Here is an 18,875-nt window from a genome sequence, read left to right as displayed (position 1 = left end):
AAAAGGAGGCAATGTTAATTTTTCTAGTATGTAATTAAGGTCCCAGGCTGGTATTGGTTGCTTCCTTGGAGGTCTTATATTCTTAGCCCCTCTGAGGAACTGTCGTAAGAGTGGGTGAGAAAATAAAGGGGGATCCGTGTTGAATTCCGCAGAAATGGCTGAGGCATGTATTTTTATGGAGGAAAATGAAAGTCCACTGTTCAGCAGCTCAGTTAGATACTGTAATATCTGAGCCAAGTTCAGTTTTCTAGGATCCTGGCCTCTTTTCTCATTCCAAGAGCAAAACCGCTTCCATTTTGCGGAGTAAGCTTTTCTAGTAGATGGCCTTCTGGCCTCCAAAATGACATCCTGCACCTCCTTGGAGAGTAGGGTCTGTTGTGGTGTTAAGGAATTTTCCATGCAGCGAGATTGAGTGTTTTCAGCTGACTGTGAAGAGTTTTGTAGCTGTGCTGAGTCAGCAGAAGAGGCATTAGAGGCAGGGACCAGGGAGGAGTATGTGTTAGGCTCCTCAGGAGTGGATACCAGTGTTGCCTTGGCCAATCTGGAGCAATCAGTATCATCCTCGGTTTGTCTGTTCTTGCTTTCAAAAGCACCTTGGGCAGAAGAGCCAGAGGTGGGAATGTGTAAACTGTCCATGCTGTCCAACTGAATGAAAGGGCGTCCACTCTCCAGGCCTTTGGATGAAAGGTCCTTGAACAAAACTTTTCCAATTGATGATTCCTGTGGGAGGCAAAAAGATCTATGTCTGGCCTCCCCCACGCTTGGATTATTTCTGTAAACACCTGAGGATGTAACTTCCATTCGTGTGGATCTGTCATATTTCTGCTTAGATTGTCTGCCAGTGTGTTTTCCAATCCTGGCAAGTACTGTGCTTGAAGTTCGATTTGTCTTTCCAGAGCCAAGTTCCAAAGAGTCATGGCTAGTCTGCACAAGGGGTATGAATGTGTTCCTCCTTGTTTGTTTATGTACCACATTACTGTGGTGTTGTCTGTTCTTATCAGTAATTGTCCTGGATGCAGGAAGTCCTTGAAAGCTGTGATTGCATTTATTACTGCTAGCATTTCTTTCTGCTAGCATTTCTTTTTGATTGATGTGAAGGTGCTTTTCCTTTTGGGACCATCTGCCCTGAATGCACCTGTCCTTCATGTCGCCCCAGGCGTAATCTGAGGCGTCTGTGGTTATGACTTGTTTTGCTTGAGGCTTGCAGAATGGAAGGCCTGTGTTTACTTGACATGCTTGGGCCCACCATAGAAATTCCTTTTGCAAACATGGAATTATTGGTATTATTGTTTCCAAACTGTGACTGTGTTGAGACCATAGATTTTTTTAGGTACCATTGAAGTTTCCTCATATGCAGCTTTGCACATGGGATTAGAAGAATGCAAGATGCCATGAATCCCAGAGCCTGCAGGATTTTCCTTGCAGTAAGCCTGGTACTTTTTGCTAGTATTTTGAAGTACTGAGATAGTTGCCCCTGTTTTTCTGGCGTAAGATATGCCATCTGGGTGTTTGTGTCCAAGTTGGCACCCAGGAAGGTTATTTTCTGAGATGGTGTTAGCCTTGATTTCTCTTTGTTGATTGTATATCCCAGAGAAAGCAGCAACCGTGTTACATATGCCAGATGTTCCAGAAGTATGTGTTTGCTGTCCGCTTGGATCAGGCAGTCGTCCAGATAAGGGTAAATTTGTATCCCTTGAAGTCTGCAGTAGGCAATCACTGATGCCAGGCACTTTGTGAATACTCCGGGCGCAGTAGATAAGCCAAAGGGCAATGCAGAGAATTGATAGTGGATTGAACCTGCAAGAAATCTGAGGTATCTTCTGCAGCTTTGTCTGATTGGGACATGCAGGTATGCCTCCTTGAGGTCCAGTGTTACCAGCCAAAACTCCTTGCCCAGCATGGGAAGAAGCTGCTGTAATGTGAGCATCTTGAATTTTGATGCAGTAGAAATGTGTTTAGGATGGATACGTCCAAAATGGGTCTCCAGTCGGTTCCTTTCCTTGGTACCAGAAAAAGTCTTGAATAAAAACCTTGACCTTGTTGGCGTAGGTACCTCTTGAATAGCTCTCATGCTTATGAGCTTTGAAATTTGCAGTTGTGCCTCTGCCCTTTGATTTTGTGGCAGGTTTGGCATGCCTCTCATTTTGGAAGAGTGTGAAATTGAAATTTGTAGCCTCTGTTTATAATGTCCAGTATCCATTTGTCTGTTGTGACAATATGCCAATTGTTTGCAAATAATGCTAGTTTCCCTCCCAAAGGTGCTGCCAGCTGAGACATGCTTGGCATGGAAATGAGGGAGTCATTGGGTTTGCTTCCTGTATTGTTGTGCACTGTCTTCGCCACCTCTTGGTGCTGGAGTTTGCCATTGTCTGCCTCTATATGATCCTTGTGATTGCCCTCTGCCTCTTGTCGTCTGTATCTACCTCTTTGGGGCTTGTCAGTGGCTGGAAAGGACCAGTTTTTTGAAGGCCAATTTCTGCTAAAACGTGGTGGTTGGACCTGTAAAAGCTTTGACAGTTTGCATAGATTTGGCTTTTTCTTCCATTTTCCGTAGTATCTCCTCAGCATTAGTACCAAATAGTACATCCTTTTGTAAAGGAGCATCTAGAAGTTTAGCTTTCACATGATCAGGCAAATTTTGTTCCCTAAGCCAGGCATGTCTGCGAATGACTGATCCTGTAACAGCTGCTCTACTGGAGGCCTCTAGGGCATCATAACCACATTGTAAGGTGTGTTTACCCACTTGCTCTGCACTATGCATCATATCCTGTAACTCCTTTAAATCTGGTTGTTCAGATTGAGACATTTTGTTCCTTAATTGTGATAATAGAAACTGTTGATATTTAATCATATGAAACTGACAGTTTAAGGCCCTCATGGCTAGGGTGGCCGAGGTATATACCTTTTTACCCCACCTTTCTAAAGATCTGGATTCCCTTTCTGCAGGAAGCGGATTCTTGGCAGTGGAGGCCTTCAATCCCTTGGGGCCTTGTGAAATGGTTTCAGGGTCAGCACTATGACTTTTGAAGAGAAATTGGTGAGAGCTGGGTACTCTGTAATACCTATCAGGCTTGACTGGTGCAATAGGCAGAGAATCAGGGTTAAGACAAGTCTCCGAATAGACATCATCCAGTATGTCTAAAACAGGGGGTATAGCCAGAGGTCTGTGTTGAGGTAACCAAAGAAATTCCCTAAGTCTTTTCTTGTAATCTGAAAAGTCTTGGCCTTCCCAATGGAAGTGTTCCCTCAAGGTGTGCAAGGTTTCCCCAAAGGAAAAATCCTCAGGAGGGGATACAGAAGGAATGGACTGTTCTGCATCCGAATCCTCAAAAGGAGAGTAAGAGTGTTCCTCTGCATCAGAATGTTCTGATAAAATGGATCCCTGATCAGAAGAGGGAGAATCTTCCTCCACTCTGGGTCTCTTGTCAGGAGGGGGTTGAGAACCTCTGATAAGAGTAATTAAATCCTTAGCCATTTTAAGCATCTGTTTTTTAGGCATGGGTCCTGTAGATGGGCCCTGTGCAACAAGCCTCGTGGGATGCCTGGCTGCTTTGGATTTAGTGAAGGCCTTAATTGAAAAAGAAGATGAGGGCCTAAATACACCATGGGTGGAGGTGGACCTGTCCACATTAGCAGGCTCGACATTAGCAGGGGCTTCGGTTGTAGTCTGGGAAAGGGCCGAGGACCCAGCGGTCTCGGGTACAGAGGACACCGCCAAAGGAGTGTCGTTGGTAGTCAGGGACTGCAAAGAGAACCGGACCACGTGTAGCCTGTTTTGGCGTGGTGTCGGCGGGGACCGCGGGCCTCGCGTGTCGGTCCTTTTCCTTGCGTTTTTTGGACAAAACGGTAGTTGGAGTGTCCGACGACATTTTATAATCAAAAGCTTTACCAAAGTAGTGTTGGACGAACTCCGCCCGACACTTAATAGTGCGTTTATTGAAGGTAGCGCAAAAGCAACAGCCCGAGACGTCGTGGTCTGGGCCCAAACAAGGTATGCAGAGGGAATGGAAATCTTTATGCGGTATTTGCTTCCCACAAGAAATACAATTATTAACTTTTTCTGACATCGGTCTGAGGCAAGAAAAGTTTCCCCAACGGGGTACTTAGCTTTAATGAAGACTTTGGTTTCCAATTTTTTCGTAATTCAGGAGCTGGCCGACCGGCACTTGCGAACTGCTTCTGCTTCGGGCACCGCGCGGCAAAAAAGACTAAAGAACATGGCGTCGGCTGTGTCTTATATACTCTGGCCTCACTGACGTCAGAAGAGTAAGCGACGACAACTGACGCCGGACCAAGACTTTGGAATTCGGCCGACCGAGGGACCGCCTGACGGCAGAAAACCCATCTGTGATTACTGCAGCTGTATGCACGATGAACATCAGGAAATACCTGATGCACTTGTATCTAACAGTCCACAGCACACAAGTCAGGAATTCACAGGATTTCAGCACGACTGGGTCTTCAGATGTGTAATTTGCAGTCCACAGCAACTACAATCTTGTAGAAAAGATTATCATCTGACAGTTATGGAATATAAGAATAATTATTTGCAGGAACATGGTCCCTCACCAGCTCAACTGTATTATTACTAATGTTGTAACATAAAGAAAAATAAATAACAGAAATAAATGAACAGAAATACAAATACTATTGTGACAGAAGCAGCAGGTAGCTACCTAACTTCCTACAGGCTGGAGCCCAACATCCTGTATAATTCACGGGAAAATGGTTAAGCTGCAAGGAAGTAATTGCTACCACACGTCAAGACAAATCCACAGAAGTCAAAGTGATGAGAAGATGAGTAACAAGAAGTGTGACCATTAGTGCTGTTACAAGAAAAACAGACTGTAAAAACTGTGAGAGTCAACAGCTGCACAGACAGAGAGTCAGAGACAGACATAGGTGTTTGTCTGTGTGTGTGTGTGTGTGTGTGTGTGTGTGTGTGTGTGTGTGTGTGTGTGTGAGGGGGGGGCAACAAGTTGTGCCCTCAAAAAGAAGCTGTAGTGAAGCAGGAACGGTCCCAAAGCCTTTATAAATATACCAAATATTACAGACCATTGAAGAAACCAGACAGATATAGGATCAGTTACAGATTTTAACATGTTTCTAAATATTAAAATGTTTCACAGTTAATTGAATTGTGTTTTAAATATGTAGAAAAAGTTGGATTTTGATGTAAATAACCTATAACACGATCCGTACACTGTTAAGGTTAATTTTAAATGCTCAGTGTAACATAATGCATGCTATCTGTTAGACATAACAATATTTTATAATTATTAAAAAGGGGAATGTTACACAGCGTATGTTAACTAGCTCGTTAGCTTTAAGGTTAATGAGACAGCTATTGGGATTTGCACATGTAGTGGTAAACAACTCATTCAGAAAATTCACATTTGGCATATACACTAAAGTTGCACTGAATCTGCAGTGTCTGTGTTATTTACTATGCTTCCTGACATGACAGCCCTTCTTCTGCAGCAGCGCCTATGTTTCACTTCAGAGAAATAGAAGGAAAATAAGCTTTCAAACTCCTGATGAAACTCTATACAGATGATAGGCCTGAGGTGAAACCATTGCACACCACCTTCCTCTGAGTAACATTACTTGCATCCCCCAAAGCTCCTGCTAATGTTATAGATACTCACCCCAAGACCATACAACAGTAAAAAAAGAGCAAATTCCCACACCACACTGTATCGCAACCTCCCATGAAGTAATGCTGGCATTCTGCCATCATATGATTGATTGTTTCTGCCAGCATTATAGATGTTCAAATATTACAAATATTCTACTATATAGAGCATTCCCCTAGAGCGGCTACAGTGGTGAAGCGGTTAGCATTGCCACATCACAGCAAGAGGTTCTCCGGTTCAATCCTTGGCTGGGGTGCCTTCTGTGTGGACTCTGCATGTCCTCCCTGTGATCGTGTAGGTTTCTTCGTGGTGCTCTGGTTTCCTCCCACATCCCAAAGACATGCTGTAGGTGGATTGGACACTCTAAATTGGCCCTAGGTGTGAGTGCGTGCATGTGTGTCTCTTCTGTGGAAGGTTGGATGCTGGGCTGGCAACTCGACACCGTAAAAAACTCCACTGACAATCATGAGCGGACAGGTGATCCACTGTGGCGACCCTTAACCAGGAAAAGCCGAAAGAAGAAGAAGAAGATAGAGCGTTCCCCCAATTATAATTAAGCCTTGCCTCATACTTTCCAATAGGTCACTTACCATACGGATTGTTCCTCCTCACTTTAAACAAGCAACCATAATCCCACTACCCAAGATTTCTAATCCATTCTCTTCACAGTACTACGGGTCCACTGCTAAATTTATCACATTTGCTAATGTCTTTAAAAAACTAGCACAGAATTAGATTCTTGAACACATCTGTAACTACAGTCTCTTGTTAGCAATATACATCATAATGAAGGGTCACCTAACTCGGGCCATTTACTGATCTAAGACGGTCATCTGAACCTGTTAGTTACACCCTCAGAAAGTCTGTTAGTTGCTGATAACTACTTCTCATTTGAAATAAACTACTTAGATCCAAGATGAATATGCTGAAAAATATGGGCTAGTAGGTCGTTTATCCTCAGGAGGTTCAAGATTCAGACCACCATTAACTGTAGATGTACAGGATGCAGTGTAAGAATTGAAGATGTAAATGCTTTTTAAGTGACTACAGTACACAACAGTATGGTTGATTATGGGGATAAACTGAAGAACAGATGACTAAAAAAGTTACCAAGATATATAAGTATACTGAAATAGTATACATTCAAATTACAGATCTAACAAAATACGTAAATGTACTGAAGTACAATACAAATTGTGACAAATATTAATTTTAGGGAAAGAGCTTTAGAAACTACATTTTCTGAAAATTTATTTAATGGTGGTTTCTGTCCAGGCACAGAAAACAGACAGATGAATGGAAAAGTAGAGAGGTAATTCAGAAAAAGTACAGTTGCGTACACTTACCATAAATGTAGATGTTAGAGTGTATTCACTGTTGCAGTCATTACATTTGGGTTATCTGCCTACAGGTAGCCTTCAGCCAGCCTGATTATCAAAGTCTAGGGTCCTGAGTCGGATGCTGTCTCTTCTTCCAAGACTTCAGGTAGTCAGGGGTATAAAGCATGCAGCCGATGCCATTACATCAGTTTTTCTTGCCCCAGATGTCAGGTGCCCACATAATGGGAAGCAATTATGTACAAGGTTACACCTCTAACAAAAAGCAAATACACCAAGAAAGGTAAAGAAGAAGAAAGGTATAGCTAATAGAAGTCAGGGGGCTGGAGAGAGGGTAACCAGGACTGCAACAGTGAATACACTCGAAGATCTACATTTATGGTAAGTGTACACAACTGTACTATGTTCTTCATGTTTCACTGTTGCAGTCATTACATTTGGGTAGATTCCCAAAGCTAAGGAAGGGAGGAGGCAGTTAGAGAGCATTAGGACCAGCTATTAGGCCCTGCAGGACTGCAGTGGCAAAACCAGCTCTGGATTTAGAAAAAATAGGCAAGTGGTAATGCTTGGTGAAGGTATGTATGGAGCTCCAGGTAGCAGCTTCTAGGATGTCCCTGGTCGGAACACCTCTAAAAAAGGCTGTTGAAGTAGATGCAGCCCTGGTGGAATGTGATCTTATCCCCTGTGGGGTAGTTTTTCCATGGTGCTTATAGCAGAAATGAATGCAATGGCCTATCCACTTAGAAATGGCCTTCCCCTCTGCCCCTGCAGCAAAGGCAACTAGCAGCTGTTCAGTTTTCTTGATAGGCTTAATCCTGTCCAAATAAAATCTAAGTTGTCTGTGCACGTCCAAAGGGTGCAGTATTTCTTCTTTGTTCTGTGGATTAGAAAAGAAAGTTGGCAAATGAATGGACTGATTAAGGGCCACACTGGATACCACCTTGTGCATAAAGGAAGGATTGGTCCTGAGGGACACTTTGTCTGCATGGAAGATGATGAAGGGCTCCACTGCCATGAGGGCCTGTAATTCAGACACTCTTCTTGCTGAAGTGATGGCTAGAAGGAAGGCTGTTTTCCAAGAAAGGAATTTCAATTCTGCAGTTGCAGCTGGTTCAAATGGAGGGAGAGTGAGCTTTTCCAATACAAAGTTAAGGTCTCACGCTGGAGTAGGGGCTCGCCTGGGGGGGTCTTAAATGTTTGGCTCCTCTGAGGAACTGCTTCAGTAGGGGGTGAGACAAGAGGGGTGGTTCAATATTATAATGTGCTGAAATGGCAGAGGCATGAATTTTAATTGACAAGAAGGATAGGCCCTTGTGGAGCATTTCTGTTAAGTACTGAAGAATATGCAATAAGCTGGGCACTGTTGTGCACATCCCCAGAGTCTGGCTCCAGGAACAGTATCTTTTCCATTTTTCAGCATAGGATTTTCTAGTACCAGGCCTCCTTGCTTCCATAATGACATCCAGCACTTATTTACTGAGGGAGGCTACTGGAGAGCTCAGGTAATTAGCCAGGCTGCAAGGTTCAGGGTTTGAAGCTGAGGATGCAAAATCTGGCCCTCCTGCTGGGGACAGCAGGGAAGGGGTCTGAGGCAGGTGCCATGGTTCCAGCAGTGACATACTGCACAAGAGGGGGTACCAATGTCGGCGTGGCCAGTCTGGTGCAATGAGAATTGTCCTTGGCTTGACCTGTTTGATCTTTAGCAGAACTTTCAAGAGGAGAGGCAGAGGGGGGAAGGCATAAACTGAGAGGCTTTCCCAGGGGAAGGACATGGCATCCACTTTCCAAGCTTGTCTGTGGGGAATCCTTGTGCAGAATTTGTCCAACTGGTAGTTCTGAGGGGAGGCAAACAGGTCTATCTCTGCACTTCCCCATTTGTTTTCTCAAAATGTTGAATATCTTTGGTTCCAGTTTCCACTCGTGTTGGTCCATGAGATTTCTGCTTAGGTCATCTGCCAGTGAATTTAGCTTGCCTGGCAGGTATTGAGCTTGTAGGTGCACTTGGTAGTTCAAGCCTGTGTTCTACAGAGCCATTGCTAGTCTGCAGAGAGGATACGAGTGTGTGTCCCCCTGCTTTTTTATGTACCACATAACAGTGGTGTTGTCCGTCTTTACCAATAATTGACCTGGAAGAAAATGGTCCTTGAAGGCTGTCAGAGCATTCTGTACAGCTAACATTTCTTTTTGATTGATATGCAGGTGCATTTGACCCGGGTTTCATTTGCCCTGAATGCACTGCCCTGCCAAGTGAGCCCCTCCATGCATAGTCTGATGCATCTGTTGTTAGGGTTTGGGCGACAGGGGGTAGAGTGTATGGCAGTCCCTTGTTGTGGTAGCAGGCATCTGCCCTCCAAAGGAACTCTGTCTTTATACAAGGAATGATAAGGATCATTGATTCCAGGTCCTGAGAATGTTGACACCATAGGCTTTTTAGATACCATTGTAGTTTCCTCATATGCAGTCTTGCATATGGAATTAGTAGGATGCAACATGCCATGAACCCCAGTGCTTGCAGTATTTTCCTTGCAGATAACTGGGTCTTTGTGGCCAGTAATTTGAAGTAGGCTGTCAAATAAACTTGTTTCTCTGACGTGAGGTAGGCCATCTGGGAAGTTGTGTTCAAGCTTGCTCCCAGGAATACAATTTGTTGGCAGGGTACTAGGTGAGATTTCTTTTCGTTTATGGTGTACCCCAGTGAGGCTAGCAGTTTCTTTACAAATGCCAGATGATTTAATTGTATGTCCTGGCTTTCTGCCTGAATTAGACAATCGTCCAGGTATGGGTATATTTGAATATTTCTTTGCCTGCAGAATGCAATGACTGGAGCCAGGCACTTTGTGAATACCCTGGGTACAGTAGATAAGCCAAACGGCAGTGCAGAGAACTGATAGTGCATGTGGCCTGCTCTGAAGCATAGGTATTTACTGCAAGATTTTCTAATTGGGATGTGCAGGTAAGCTTCCTTTAAGTCCAATGTTGCCAACCAGGCATTTTTGCCTAGCATGGGAAGCAGCTGATGAATCGTTAGCATTTTGAATTTTGGGATTACCAAGAAAGTGTTAAGAATAGACAGGTCCAGGATAGGATGCCAGGAGTTGTCTTTTCTGGGTACCAGGAAAAGTCTTGAGTAAAAACTTGTCCCCATTCCTCTGCTGGAACAGGTTGAATAGTCCTGATACTTAGAAGTGAGAGAACCTGCTGTTGAGCCTCTGCCCACTGATTTGGGGGTAGGTCTGGTCAACAGTGTGGGGTTGGTAAGTAGTGGAAGTGGAATCTGTAACCTTGGGAAACTATATTTAAAACCCATTTGCCTTGGGTAATGAGTTACCAGTTTTTTGCATGCAGGGTGATTTTTCCCCCTAAGGTAGCAGACAGTTGAGCAGGGCTTGGAAGGTTTAAGGTTAAGTCATTGTGACATTTTTCCATAGGGGGTGACTTACTACTTCCAGGTTTGGAAGTGGGAGCCCCCCACTGCTTAGGCCTGTGAGTACTTTGAGACTGTAGCCTAGGTGATCTGCTGTTCCTAGGTTTGGACTGAGGAGGCCTGGAAGAGACAGGAAAGGACCAATTCTTAGAAGGCCGATGTCTACTAAATCTTGGAGGCTGTACTTGCAGAAAGTTTTTAACAGTTTGCATAGATTTAGCTTTTTCCTCCATCTTTTTAAGTACTTCTTCTGCTTCATTGCCAAACAGGTGGTCTTGGTTTAAGGGAGCATCCAGTAATTTAGCTTTAACATGATCTGGCAAATTTTGCTCCTTAAGCCAAGCATCCCTTCTAAGAACAGACCCAGTGACAGCAGCACTGCAAGATGCTTCTAAAGAGTCAAAACCACATTGCAAAGTATGTTTACCAACTTTTTCAGCAGAATGCATTAAATCCTGTATTTTTTTATTTTTAGCACAGTCAGGAATCAACATAATTTTCTGTTTAAGTAGTGCAATAATATGCTACTGATACTTTAACATATGAAACTGGCAGTTTAAGGCCCTAATGGCCAAAGCAGCAGAAGTGTATACCTTCTTACCCCATCTGGCCCGGGCCCTGGAATCTTTATCAGAGGGGATAGGGTTTTTGGCAGTAGTAGCCTTAATGCCTTTGGGTCCCTGTGAAATGGTCTCTGTGTCCGCAGTAGGATTCCTAAAGAGGAACTTGTGAGAGTCAGGTACTCTGTAATACCTGTCGGGTTTTCTGTGAGGTGGAGGTAAAGTGTCTGAGGCCAGGCTAGATTCCAAGAAGGCATAATCTACAATGTCCAGTGCAGGAGGGAAAGCTAAAGGCCTGTGTTGAGGTAGGGGTAAGAATTCCCTAAACCTCTTTTTGGAATCAGAGTAATCCTGGCTTTCCCAGTGGAAATGCTCCCTAAGAGTGTGCAAGGTTTCACCAAAAGAAAAATGCTCTGGAGGGGAAACAGAGGGAATGGAGTCATCTGCATCAGAATCCTCATAGGCAGATAAGGGCAAATCCTGGTCATTAGAAGAAACAGAAATTTCAGAATCCTGATCAGAAGAATCAGAAGGAAAATCAGTTCTAGGTCTCTTAGAGGGAGAAGGCTGGCTTCCCCTAATTAGAGTAATAAGGTCTTCAGCCATTCTGATTATTTGTTTTTTAGGCATGTGGGCCTGACCATGCAGTTTGGACGTCGGTTTTCTAGACGTGGGTCGAGTTTTAGGCTTTGAAGTAGAAGATGGCGTCGGTTTGAAATGAAAGTCCGTAAGTCTGAATACACCCTCAGAAGCCGGTGCCTGCACACCGGCTCCAGACTCATCCAAAGTAGAGACATCCACAGGTTCCATAGTCAAAGAAGTATCTCGCGGCATACCGGACTCCAAATGGGTTTCAGTAGAGGCCTGCGAATCTGAAGTAGTGGGTATCACAGGGGCTGCGAAAGCACCTCACTGAGTATCGGCGGACTGGCGACTAGCTTAACAGAAGCGTCGTCGGCAGCTTTGAACCTATGCGGTCCGTCTCTTATCTTTATCTTTAGGTTTTTTTCAGAATATCGGTAGTTGGGTGGCTTAGCAAAGCCATTTCTGGATAATTAAACCGACTACTGAAATAGTTTGCTGAAAAAATGGATCGAAGATGAATAGTTCGAAGATTGAATAAGGCAGAAAACAGAAAGTGAGGGACATCATGGCCTGGGCCTAGGCAAGGAATGCACTAGGAATGAAAATCTTTATGAGGTATTTGCTTTCCACAGGTAATACAATTGTTAACTTTTACTGACATTGGTTTAGAGCAAGAAAAAGGATCCCAACGGGGTACTTAGCTTTTTGAAGACTTCGGTTCTGAAACTCGAAAACGAAAATTTCAGGAGTCAGCCGACTGGCACTTGTGAACTGCTTCTGCTTCGGGCACCACATGGCAAGAAAGACTGTTGTAATGGTGTCGGCTGCATGCTTTATACCTCTGACTACCTGACGTCATGGAAGAAGAGACAGCATCCGACGCAGGACCCAAGACTGTGATAATCAGGCCGGCTGAGAGCTACCTGCAGGCAGATAACCCAAATGTAATGACTGCAACAGTGAAACACGAAGAACATCACTACCTGGAAGAAATGAGGATTAGCCCTAAGGGTCACTCAGCCGTTGTAAAATAAAAAAAAAATAAGGTGCTTTACACATAAGGGCTTTCAGATCTAAGATATTTTGATGGCAAGAAACAGAAAACGTTTTTCCAACGTTTTAACAAGACACAAACTTTAACATCAAATGTAATCCATGGGCAAGCAGGCATTAATCAGTTTTAATTCAGGAAATAAGGAAGAAGGGGAGGGTGGAAAGGAGAGGAGGGAAGCAGGGAGACTGGAACTGAGGAATTTACTTTGCACTACTGGTCAAGTTCAATCAAGAGTCAAGAGTCAAGTGATGGGACAGTAGTTTGAGCCATCATGACCACCATTCCAGCCATTAGGCAGAATTAAAGTATTTTAAATTAATTTAATTTTTACTGAAACACTGAGTAAAGTAAGAAATCAGAAAGAGGCAGGTACAGCAGGTTTCACCTTTCACCTTAGCAGTGTGGACCTGGAGGACCTCACCCTTTTTGATTCAGGTATTTTAGGGGCCTGAGCCACATCAATAAACCCATCAACCAAGCAATGATGAAAATTAGTTTTGCTGCTGTTTCTTCCTGATTGCATGCAGGAGCAGCTGGAAGGGAGTAATAAGGAATCTTAAAAACCACACAGGATACACATCACATCCACATATACTTTTTCTTCTCTTCTTCTTCTTTCTGCATAAACAGAAGAAGAAATAACTCAATAGCTCCAATTCTAGGATGGCTAGGATGGCAGAATTTGAAGAACCCAACCAGACAGGGCCTCTGCAACTACAGTGAAACAACAGAATGAGGGAGAACAGAACAGTCTCACAGGGCACACTTGCAATGTAAACAGAGTAGAGAGTGTGAGAAAATCACAGTCACTGACCAGTCAGGAGGTGCTCACACCTTGCATGGGGGTTATAAACTGCCAGATGTATGCTGGTAACTCTAGAGAGATCGTCTTAACCATGGCATGCTGCACATCAAGATCTGAACTATGTTAGAAGGAAAAAAATACACAGTGGATGGGTTGTCTGGAAAAATAAGAAGCGACTTCAGAAATAAATTTGATTTCAAAACCCTGAGGCCTTGGAAACTGCTGTACATCCCCTCTCCAGTGCCAAGACGAGCTCCATACCCTGTCATTGAGGCATCCATCATTAAGACATGGTCAGCTACAGAAATGGGAAACAAAGCCTGGAAGAGTATCCATCACTCTAGCGGCCCAACATATGTACTTGACACCATTTGTTAGCATATTGTTTCTGTGGCTATTAATACCTCACACTCCACTCTAACACCTGTATCGTCAGGGATGTTAATGGCACCTTTATATGGTAACAGCCATCAAGCCCAGAAGATGCAATAGTACTTGGGCCTGGATGTTCTACTGATATGCAAATGAGGACTTTTTGGGTTCTTGCTGATGACAAGAATGAAGAGTGGTAAATGTTGCACCTATGAGCACAATCATCCAAATGGGGGAAGGGTGATCATAGGAGACCTCTTCCAGTTTACTGTAATTTCCTGGACTAAAATTTCAGGGTCATTCAAAGGAGAAATACTCTTCCACAGATTCCCTTGAAGAAGCTAAGAGAAGCCAGTCCTCCAAGGAGGGGAACATACAGACAGCAGTTTCTTTCAAGGCTTCACTCTTCATAGCAATTACCTTTAAAAATACGCTAGCTGTTGAAGAGAGAGAGAGCTCAAATAGCAATATTTTGTACTACAGGAGATTCCCACCCATAGCACAGTGCAAATACAATGAATTGCAAGAGGGCTGAATCTCCTGTGCTAACACCAAAGAAAGATATGGCAAAAAGTTTTCATCACTGACAGCAACATCATCTGGACACTCTGTGGCAGGAGGTACAGAAGACCTGGCATGTCTCATATCAACTTGGATATACCAGCTATGCAGATTGATGCCACTGAGATCCAAAATGGGACAGAGGCTGTCCCTCTATTTCAGAATCACGAAAATGCAGGAGGACAGCCTCCATAACCCTTTTTAACTGATCCAAAAACTCTGAGGAGACAAGTGAACACAATAGCAAAGACCCTACTGAGAGAGGATGCAAGAATTTCAAGATGTAAGCCAATGACCACACTCAGCACATTCTGTCCTTTGGGATGGCTCTCTAACTCACGCTAAACTCTGACAACCCTCCACAGGAGTGCAGAAGTTGGGTTGTCAGACTAGCCTTCTTTGGTGACTTGGCTTGTGCAGAAGCTTTCCTCAAGTGGCAAGGAGGCTTTTTCCTCTTGTGGGGATGGCTGAATGTAGAAGACAATAGAAGTACTTGGAACCATAAGGGTCTTCCCACAATAGTACGGGCCTACTTCCTTCTCAAAAGGTCATCCAACAGGTCGTCAAAGGTCGGGGATGATTTTATTCTGGCATGGTCCTTTAAGGAGAATAGTCATAGCTCTACCATGCTGAACAGGAACAAACTAGGGCCTGTTAATGTAAAAATGCAGTATACCACATGGAAGCTCACTCAGAAACCCAGACAAAAAAGTCTGAAATGGGCCCTTAAGCCATGAGCAACCTTCAACCTTTCCCAGGTTCAGGTCCATTAGAGTGGACTGGAATTTGGATAAGTGAAACGGTGCTCCTTGGCACCAGCAACTCGAATGCTTGACAGCCAATCATTTGAGTCTGGATGCTGAGACTTGAGCCTAGTATAGGGTGACCAATAGATACCCCCAACCTGGGCCAAAGAACACTTCCGGACCTGGTGTGAGAAGTGGAGGGGGAGGGGCTATGTCCTGAATATCCCCAGACTGCTGGTTAGATAACTCAAGAGATGGTCTGCAGGGTCAGTCCCACTCTACATTAAGTTGCAGCTGATCCACTGGCACTGGTGGGTCCTCATATCCTAGAAGATGATACATTCAGAACATCAAATGTTCCGAGTATCAAAGCCATTAACATTGATTCTAAATGGTCAAAACACAAAACATCAGTCAGCTTCAGCAACAGTTTTAAAGAAGCCAGTAATGAATTATCTGAAACTGCAGTACAATGGGGATTGGGATTTTGCTCTTTCTCCATAGTAATGCAATCTTTGAGGTGGTATATGTAAGAATCTGGGGTCGTAAGGAGCACAGCCCTCCCCACATTGGGATTACAGGGAGGCTTTTCAGCCCCTCTCCCCATGGCACATTTTATTAATTTTTTGTGTTGTGTCGATGTTTTGAGTGTCGATCTTTTTGGTTTATATACCCAGAGAGCTCCGTGTTATGAACATATTTCCCTAGAACACACTCCTCTGGGTGGTTTCCTGCTGTGCCTGTTTTTACCAGTTTTAGTTTTCGTTTGTGGTTTGTTTGGAAACCACAGATGTACCTCTTCTTAATTTCTCTTCATCTCCCAAGTAAGAAAGATAGCTACAGGCAACAGCCCTCACTTTTTGAGCTTAAATTCAGTATTACACAACTCATAATTTTAGGAACAGGTTAATCTGCCTACTCATTGAGCTTCTGCCCTTCTGGCAGAGCTCCAGCTACAGTTTGTGAGGACATTTCAGCTGCCATCATCCACCTGGTGGCATGACAGGCTACAGCTTCTCCCTTTGATAACTCCAGGTGAAAGGGTTATTTAGTTACTTTTTTACCTGCTTACTTACTTACCATTTGTTAACCTAGTTAGTGGATCTATTTACTCACACACACACACACACACACACACACACACTATATATATATATATATATATATATATATATATATATATATATATATATATATATATATATATATATATATCACACACACACACACACACACACACACACACACACATATGGGTCCTAGTCTTATTATCAAAAGTACATTTCATAGAAACGTACACTATCAAACTCACTTTTGCTTATGTGCATTTTGTAGAAAATGCACTTTCACTGAAAGGTGACTAAGGAAACCGCTGTTTGCATGTAGATTTAGTTGTACATCAACATGTACTGTTGATTGTACAACTAAGCAAACTGTTGCTTAGATTGCGTTACAGTGGGGATAAGGGAATATTCCCTTTTCCCCACTGTAGTGCGATCTCGGAATGAGAATATTAAAGTGGGGGGGGGGTCTGTTTGCGCAAATACATTTTCGATAAAATGCACTTTCGAGAAAGTGAGTTCGATCTTGTACGTTTCGATGAAACGTACTTTTGATGGATCAACCATAGATCCATATATATGTATATATATATATGGATCTAGAACTAATTACTGATGACATCTTTCAACGAAAATGAAACGGTCATGCACACTTCCGCGAAAAAGTCTGAAAGAAGAAAAATAACAAAACAGTAAACACATTTATGCAGGTGGGCAAGCACTCTATAGTGGGGAAGGGAATATTCCTTTATCCCCACTGTCGATCTCAGCACTTTTGGAAAATGCACTTTTGCAAAAGCTCAACAGTCCTAGACCCATATATATATATATATATATATATATATATATATATATATATATATATATATATATATATGTATGTGTGGATGTGTATCTATATATATATATATATATATATATATATATATATATATATATACACACACACACACACACACACACACACACACACACGAGTCTACTTTGTTTCGTTGAATCTCATTTTACTTAATTTCATTTCACCCCGACCACATCGATGAAAGCACAAATTACTGAAAACTCATTTCACTGAATCTCATTTCACTGAACTGAACTTAGCATATATGGCACTGTCTAGAGTACTGTAAGCCAAGTAAAAGGTATATGCCCTTTTCCCCACTGTAGTGCAGTCCTGGAGTATGTATAGTTAGGGGGGTGTAGGGGGGCACAGCCCCCCACATTGGGAGGTGTGGGGGTGTAGCCTCCCCATCTGATTTGTTTTATATTGTATTTTGCCAAAAACTTCGAAACAATGCATTTTAAACAATAGACATGCATAGTTACAACACCAATGACTAACTCTCTCCAGAAGGCAATATATGCTCAAACTAAGTGGTGGTCTACAGCCCCCCACCCATACCCCCCTGACTATATATACTAACTCCAGGATCGCACTACAGTGGGGAAAAGGGCATATACCTTTTGCTTGCCTTACAGTGCCATATATACTAAGTGCAGTTCAGTGAAATGAGTTTTCAGTTATTTGAGTTTTCAGTGAAGTGGTCGGGGTGAAATGAAATTCAACGTAAAAGGTACTCTGATATATACATATACGTACAGGTAGGTATATAGATATATTATTTGTTAACCTGGTTGGTGGACTGGTAGCAGAACCTTTTCAGCCAATGCTCAGGCCGTATGTCAAATACAAAGTACTACAAATTACAAAGAAGCAGAAAAACACAGTACACACATAAATCATTCACTGTGGCATTTAAGAGGATATTTCACAGTGTGACCACAACTATAATGAAGTGGCAATATGGATCTTTACTAGCAGCCTCAGAACCACCAAAATATTTAGTGGATCTGACCGAAGATATAAATGAAGCATCTTTTCAACATTACACATCAAGATCCAGATCTGAACTATGTGAGAAGGAAAGAAGAATTAGTGGACTCAGAGGACATGCAAGCTTATACAGCTGACATGTGAAGTTATGCAACTTTAACAGAAAAATGCAGAATTGTAAGTAGTGAAGAGGAAAAACAAAACTGTATGGTTCATGAAAGCTACTCCACAATATTACGTCCATGGACTGCAGATGCCCTCTGAATTATAAAATATATAAATACCTGTGTGCTCACGTGCCAACTTGCAAGCCTTTCGGAATTGAAATCCATGAGGACTAAGATGAAAGATAAGATCACTGTGATACGGAAAACATCGAACTTTGAGGCGACTTATGTAAGTGAGATCATATACTGCTTTGATGTAGGGAATATCACTAGAGAATAACAGAGAAATGTTAAGTTACAAACAATAGAAGAAAGCATTTGCTATGATTTCCAAGAGCTACCAATCAAATACAACAGGAAAAGATAATTTCCCAGCTCACAAAATGAGAGATACAAGTGTAACAGTCAACAGCTTTGAGTTTTTTGCTTTTCCAATTTCAAAACATGCTGGTCACAAAAATAGATTCTAAGCCAAAACTAGAAACAAGAAACACTACCACAGGCAAATGAAATGAGCCAAATGCTTTCTTTCTTTTTTGTTCTACCAAGAACTTCATCAGAATTAATAAAACAGTCAAATATGTGCCCTTTTATAACACGCTTGATAAGTCATATGATCTAGCCCACTGACCAACTTTTTTCTTTTTATAAACAGAACATCTTATAACAAACAAAATAAAAAAATGCCTTTACATTAAAACACTCCAAGCAGACTATTACATGCAAGCTTACAAAT

The 18,875-nt window shown here is 42.7% G+C and overlaps 1 protein-coding gene across 1 annotated transcript in view; it reads right to left on the bottom strand.

The window, feature by feature from the left end:
- Positions 1-18,875, bottom strand: part of LOC122814240 (cytochrome P450 4B1-like) — a 535,277-nt gene that overhangs the window by 396,103 nt on the left and 120,299 nt on the right. The window contains exon 5 of the mRNA XM_044086838.1: positions 18,257-18,408. Within this exon, the coding sequence (XP_043942773.1) occupies positions 18,257-18,408 (152 nt within the window). The remainder of the gene's footprint in view (positions 1-18,256; positions 18,409-18,875) is intronic.

Source organism: Protopterus annectens, chromosome 10.part0 (genome assembly GCF_019279795.1).
Source record: "Protopterus annectens isolate FY-2018-M chromosome 10.part0, PAN1.0, whole genome shotgun sequence".
NCBI lineage: Eukaryota > Metazoa > Chordata > Ceratodontiformes > Protopteridae > Protopterus > Protopterus annectens.
The sequence above is the reverse complement of the archived record's forward strand: the minus strand, read 5'-3'. Positions and strand labels throughout refer to the sequence as shown.